The sequence below is a fragment of the Procambarus clarkii genome, chromosome 81 (assembly GCF_040958095.1).
Source record: "Procambarus clarkii isolate CNS0578487 chromosome 81, FALCON_Pclarkii_2.0, whole genome shotgun sequence".
Taxonomy (NCBI): Eukaryota; Metazoa; Arthropoda; class Malacostraca; order Decapoda; family Cambaridae; genus Procambarus; species Procambarus clarkii.
The window spans coordinates 23315363-23321362 of record NC_091230.1 but is presented as its reverse complement, the minus strand read 5'-3'; the positions used below and the strand labels follow the sequence as shown (position 1 = coordinate 23321362).

General features: G+C 38.4%; 1 protein-coding gene across 2 annotated transcripts in view; it reads left to right on the top strand.

Moving 5' to 3' along the window:
• Positions 1–6000, top strand: part of LOC123773199 (uncharacterized) — a 394183-nt gene that overhangs the window by 296533 nt on the left and 91650 nt on the right. For both annotated transcript variants that reach the window (XM_069315377.1, XM_069315378.1), the window contains exon 5: positions 456–579. In XM_069315377.1, coding sequence (XP_069171478.1) covers positions 456–579 — 124 coding nt within the window. The remainder of the gene's footprint in view (positions 1–455; positions 580–6000) is intronic.

The following is a 6000-nucleotide window of genomic DNA, read 5'->3' as shown; positions in this document are numbered from 1 at the left end:
GAAGTATTATCATTTTGAGGAATATAAATAATATGTAATATAGGTAATTTCTGCAAACATATGAAGACCTTTTGCTTATTCTTTTTTAACACAAGACAGTAACACTGATACATATTGTATAACAATTGTAGTGTGAATTTTACATTCCTGCAATGATTAATTGAATTATCCAGTAAAGCATTTCGTCTGAAGGCTACAGGAATAGCAAGACAGGAAGGCAGGTAAGATTAAGTAGTGTTAAGGTCTGGACTGTGCACTGTTTGCTCAGGAAACTGTAATTACCAGTCCTACTATGCAATATTCATGGGGTAGAAGCACTTACATCATTCGTGAATAACTGGCACTACCTATGCTCCACGAATACATAATTCGTGTAGCATGGATACGACCCAGTGGTTGACGAATAACGTCTGTCCTGGTGAAGCAGGTCACTAAATGGTTGTGGTGTCCTGCAGGAGGGCGAGGGCCGGTGGTACGACCTGGATGCAGAGAGAGTGATGGAGAATGGAGAGGTGAAGGGCACTGCGAATCCAACAGGAGACTCTTTGCTGCTTGAATGCCGCTTTGAGTTACCATGGGGTATGTATTCGTACTTAAGCTTGGGTGGGGGAAATTAACGCCGCGTTTCTCCTGAAGCCTATCATTTTGCATGTTAACATTTACTGGTAAATGGAGCTTATATTTGTTAGGATGTCTTTTTGTTGGTTGGGGGAGTATTGCATTACTGAGTGGATCATTGATATGTGAGAGTGAATGATACATATCAATGATATGTGAGAGTGAATGAAACATATCAATGATATGTGAGAGTGAATGATAAATATCAATGATATGTGAGAGTGAATGATACACATTAAGTACTTTTCTCTTTGCTTTTATGAATATGGTTATTAGACAGTCAGTAAGCTCATTTATTATGTACCTCACACCCATCCTATGGGTGGAAGTGAAAAAAGGTTAGAGGCACATATTGGGCTCAAAACTGAACCCCAAAATCCTTTAGCTAAGCAAATTACAGTCTGGATACCATAGTTATACAGTCTAATATATGTATCGACAATGAGTTCAAGAGCGACCACAAGTAGTCTCTGAAGCTAATCAGCTTACGTATGTGGTGAGCTAGTTTAATAAATTTATTTGCTTATTATGCACCGCCCCCCCCCCCCGCACTCCCCTCCTCCCCCCCCCCCCCCCCCCCCCCCCCCCCCTTCCTCTTCCAGTGGACCACGGTGGAAAGGTTACAATCACCCAACTATCCCAAGTTAGCAAACTTGGAATATTAGGGTAAAAGTTCTGGTAATAGATAATTCTGAATGAATTTTTTACATATTTCTCGAGTTTTTGGGTACAGACAATGTCCCTAAATTAATTTATCTTTTCGTACCCCATCACATATAGAGTGACGCAGTGTGCGAATAATTTTGCTGACAATTTACATTTGGTCAGGTGTAGTATCAGCGAGTAATGCTGATGTAGACCCAGATATAATAATGCGTTCTGTCAGGGGACAGGCAGGCTGTGTATGTACATACATTCGGGCTAGCATGAAGATCCGTCCCACCCCCTGGCCAAGGTCAAACTCCTGACCCCTCCCTTCCCCTTTCCCTTCCCTTCTACAACTGTTGACTAACTCCCAGGTACCTTTTTTTTTTTGTTTATTGCTAGACGAACAGAGGCATTAGGTGATAGAACACGTGCCCAACCGTTTCTGCCCCACCTGCGGGGTCCAGATTGTGAATCGAGTATGAACCCAACTGTACTGCCAAGATCCTGATCGAATCTAAGCCGAATAGTAGCAACATCTATACTGTATATGAGTGTATTGATTTGTATTACTTGATCTATATTTTGGGGGGAGGCGATTGATCCTCGTGCTAGGTTAAATTTTTATTTTATAAGTAAATTTTAGTAATATAATTGTAAGTAGTTAATAAGGAAACTATAAGGCTTACAATAAGTGCCAATATAATTGTAAGTAGAGAAAAGTAAATTATTAGGCTTACAATAAATGGCATTATAAATTAATTAACTGTTCTAAATTAATTGTCTAACCGTAACTTATGGATAACTTTAATTTTTGTGCGAGACGGTGACCAAACATAGGCGATATAAATCTTATTAATTTAAATAAAATAATTGCAACGGCAAGTTGCATGGTAATTTGCAACTGAATCCGAAGCTGCTGGAATTTATTGCAGCTTGGCGGTTGCTAGAAAGTTGCCACTGCAACTTGAGTTTAAAATAAGTGACCTTAATACCTATACTTGTATACCTATAGTCTACGGGGGCGGTACATGCACCCGGACATAGTAGTAGGTAAATAAAGTACTGTATACAAGTTTAGACAATTCATGCCAAAATTATAAATGGTACACTGAACAATTAATAACGAAGGATGCATATCGCCTATGCACGTGAACCTAAATATTTAACATTACTAATTACCCACTTAGTTTTTTTAAGTAATTAGGCTGGTTAGAACTAGCCTCATTAACAGTAGCACAACAGGTAAGACAATATGTAAGTTATTAACTTCATTATAATAACAAGTAAAATATGCCGCAGGAATGTTCATACAGCTTAGAAAAGCCTAGTGTTATGTTGAGCGCCCTCGTAAGTGATTTATGTCTAGTTTCTGGTTTAAATTTAGATTTTTTTATTCAGGTAAAGGTCCATACATTGAGTTACATACATAATGTTGGATTTAAAGATAGAGGTAGTACATACAATACCTAAAGCCACTAGTACGCATAGCGTTTTGTTTCAGGTTTCTGAGTGAGTTTCTGGGGCCAGATTCACGAAACACTTATGCAAGCACTTACGAACGTATACATCTTTACTCAATCTTTAACGGCTTTGGTTACATTTATTAAACAGTTTACAAGCATGAAAACTTCCCATTCAACTGTTGTTATTGTTATAAACAGCCTCCTGGTGCTTCTGAGCTCATTAACTGTTTAATAATTGGAAACAAAGCCGCCAAAGATTGAGAAAAGATGTACAGGTTCATAAGTGCTTTCGTGAATCTGCCCCTGTTTACAATTGTGTCTAAACGTTGAGCGCAATTAAGGGTGGTAATTAACTTATATAGTTATTGAATCACATGAACATTTCAGGGAAATTTGAAATTTGAATTTGAAAATTAAGTTACAAAGTTCTAGTTTCTGTATCCGAGTGAGTTGCTGAGTTTCTGTAGTGAGTGGCGAAGGTATATTCCCTCACCCCCTCCCTACTCCACTTAAATTTTTGTTTGAAACTTCAACTAAATATTTGTTCTTACAAAGTTAAAGAAACAAAAATGTGGAAAGTTCCAGAAAATTAACAATAACATTCTAGTTTCCATATTTTGCGGGTAGCTAAGGAAGGCGAAGTGTGGCGGATTCTTAACTGTGGGTAATTTCATCTTAGCCGTGCCACCTCTTGGGTGGCTTAATCATTATCAATCAATCTCATCTGAAGATCAGTACATACTAGTCCAACCTTGACGACGAGCGGGAGTCTCTTGACCTGCTCTGCCTGGCTAATATATCGAGGTCCCTACCCTTCCCCCCCCCCTCCTCCAGGTCGAATTACTGATGTAACCCCCTCAACAAGCGGACTAAATTTTGGGTACCTATTTACTGGTAGGTGAACAGAGGCTTTAGGTGATAGGAAACACAGCCAACCGCCCGGGATTCGGAATTCTGGAACCCGACTGTACTACCGGGACCCATGTTCAATTACACAGTTACAGGACGCCTAATGTCTTATTGTCTGGGATCATTGGGTGTCTGTAGTGTTCCCGTTGGTTATCTGAGTGGGATGGGGGCTCAGTTGCTCGCTTTGGAAAACTGTAGCTAGGGGGATGCTAAGGATTTGCTTGACTGTGTGCATCTGCCCGCTGGGCGGAAGCTATCCAACAACAGGCAACGATTAGGTAACATTGAACATCTGTTTCAAGCCGAACAAGCCACAATATAGGACTGAGAACAGGAGATGCTTGTTCACCCACAGGGTTATTAACCCATGGAGCCGCCTACCCGCCAAAGCTGTAAATGCCAAACTGTTAACTTTTAAATTACAGCTACAGCTGGAAAAGATCATCAAGGCATATGGGGGCGAGGAGACCTTCGATAAGCTGCCAGCTTCCTGTCCACGTCGAGGCCACTAGTGTTAGTGGGTCTCAAATAAACTCGAGTAAACAGGATTACGATTACAATTATTTATATGTTGATATAAAATTTTGCTACAATGTACCTTTTCAACTCGCCAGATATGTTAGACTAAGGACCTGCCTGAAACGCTTAGTGGCTTTGCAAGAATGTAAAAATACCAATCTTATGTAATCTAACAAACTCAATGTACCTTCTTGTGAATAAATTATTACTATTATTATTATTATTATCATTATTATTACTTTTTATTATTATAGGCTTTGCATTTTTACCTGAAGGAAACAGGGCACACTATGTGCAGTCAAAGCTCCTAAATCCCCACTGAAATTTCAAGCCTCCTCGTTTCTCATCCAAATCCTCTTTAAGAATTTCAACTCCTCATCCTTCTTCATCCTCCTTCCCCCCCCCCCCTATATAAATTATAAAATATACAATTTTAATACTATTTGAGTATCCCCTAGAATTTCATTTACATAAAACCAGCTACATAGTCTCCCCAGCTTGGTGCCTTCTTTTCATAATTACTGTACTTGCTTACAGATAACCAAATTCCTCAGACCTTTCAAAGAAAATTAGCTAAGCATTTTTTTATATATTTTAAACCAATGGTTCATAATGCAATAAACTTATAACTTGAGAAAATTCTCTGTTTAAGACAAAGATTCACTTTCCAGTTTACAATTAGACTATTATTGGAACCATAATATGCTTTCAGACCATCACAGATATCTAGATAAATATCAGGTGTTTAACCAGGATGGGTGGCCAGTCATTAGTATCACTTTAACCTGAGAACGGCCTATTTCATGCTAAAACTGATGAATTAGCCCAAGCTTATAGGCTATGCTCAAAGAAGTTAATCATAACCTTGTATTGAATATGAGCGGCATGAGGACAATAATTCACGAAGTACATTACTTACCAACAATACTGTACTTTATTTACCTGAAATGGTGAAATCTACAATATAGCTATTCTATATCTCTTATACTGTAATAAATTGTCATACTCCTGTATGTGCTACTAAAATACAATACAACAAATACAATTGTATGTAGGAAATACAACAAGTATATTTTGGAAAGTTTGCAGCACCTCTGGATGTTGATTTGCCCTAACATGAAAAAATTAAAAGATTGCTTTATCACTAATGAGAAAATCAGTAGGAACCATGTGGATTCGAACCCACACACTGGGTACTTAGAATACTTCATCACAACATGGCCAAAAGCAATGCAGCCTGGGAGTTAGCTGAATCCTCTAGTAGTCCTGAGGCTGGAACTCCTAGACCACAGCCAGAGTACATGAGGGAAGAGGAAGAGGAAGCCTCACGACCCCTAGAGAATTCAGATGAATCACAGGTTCCTTGGACCATGTCGAGATGAAGTGGTCAAAGGTGTGTGTGCTTGGGAGTACCCAGTGTGCAGATTTGAATCTTCCTAATGGCTTCTACTTATTTTATCATTCATACATCACATTAATATGATTTCTTTGTGCTTGATCACTGTTGTTCAAGAAATATACCAATATTTCATGAAAATGTCATACCTGTAAAATCTATGCAAATTTTCCTAAGATTGCCTGCTGTAGGTAGTGCAGGGTATATCACATTTATTTATTTATTTGTTTATTTATATGCTTGAATGTACATTGGGTTGTGAGAGTGAGAGTGGTGTTCTTACATTCTTGCAAAGCCACAACCTTGACAACCTTGCGTAGCTTTTCTGGCAGATCCTTAACCTAACAGATAAAAATAAGAGTAATTAGAATATACATTAATTGTAGCAGAATTGAGTTCAACATAATGACTACAATAAAAATTTATTGAATTAACTACACTGGTAAT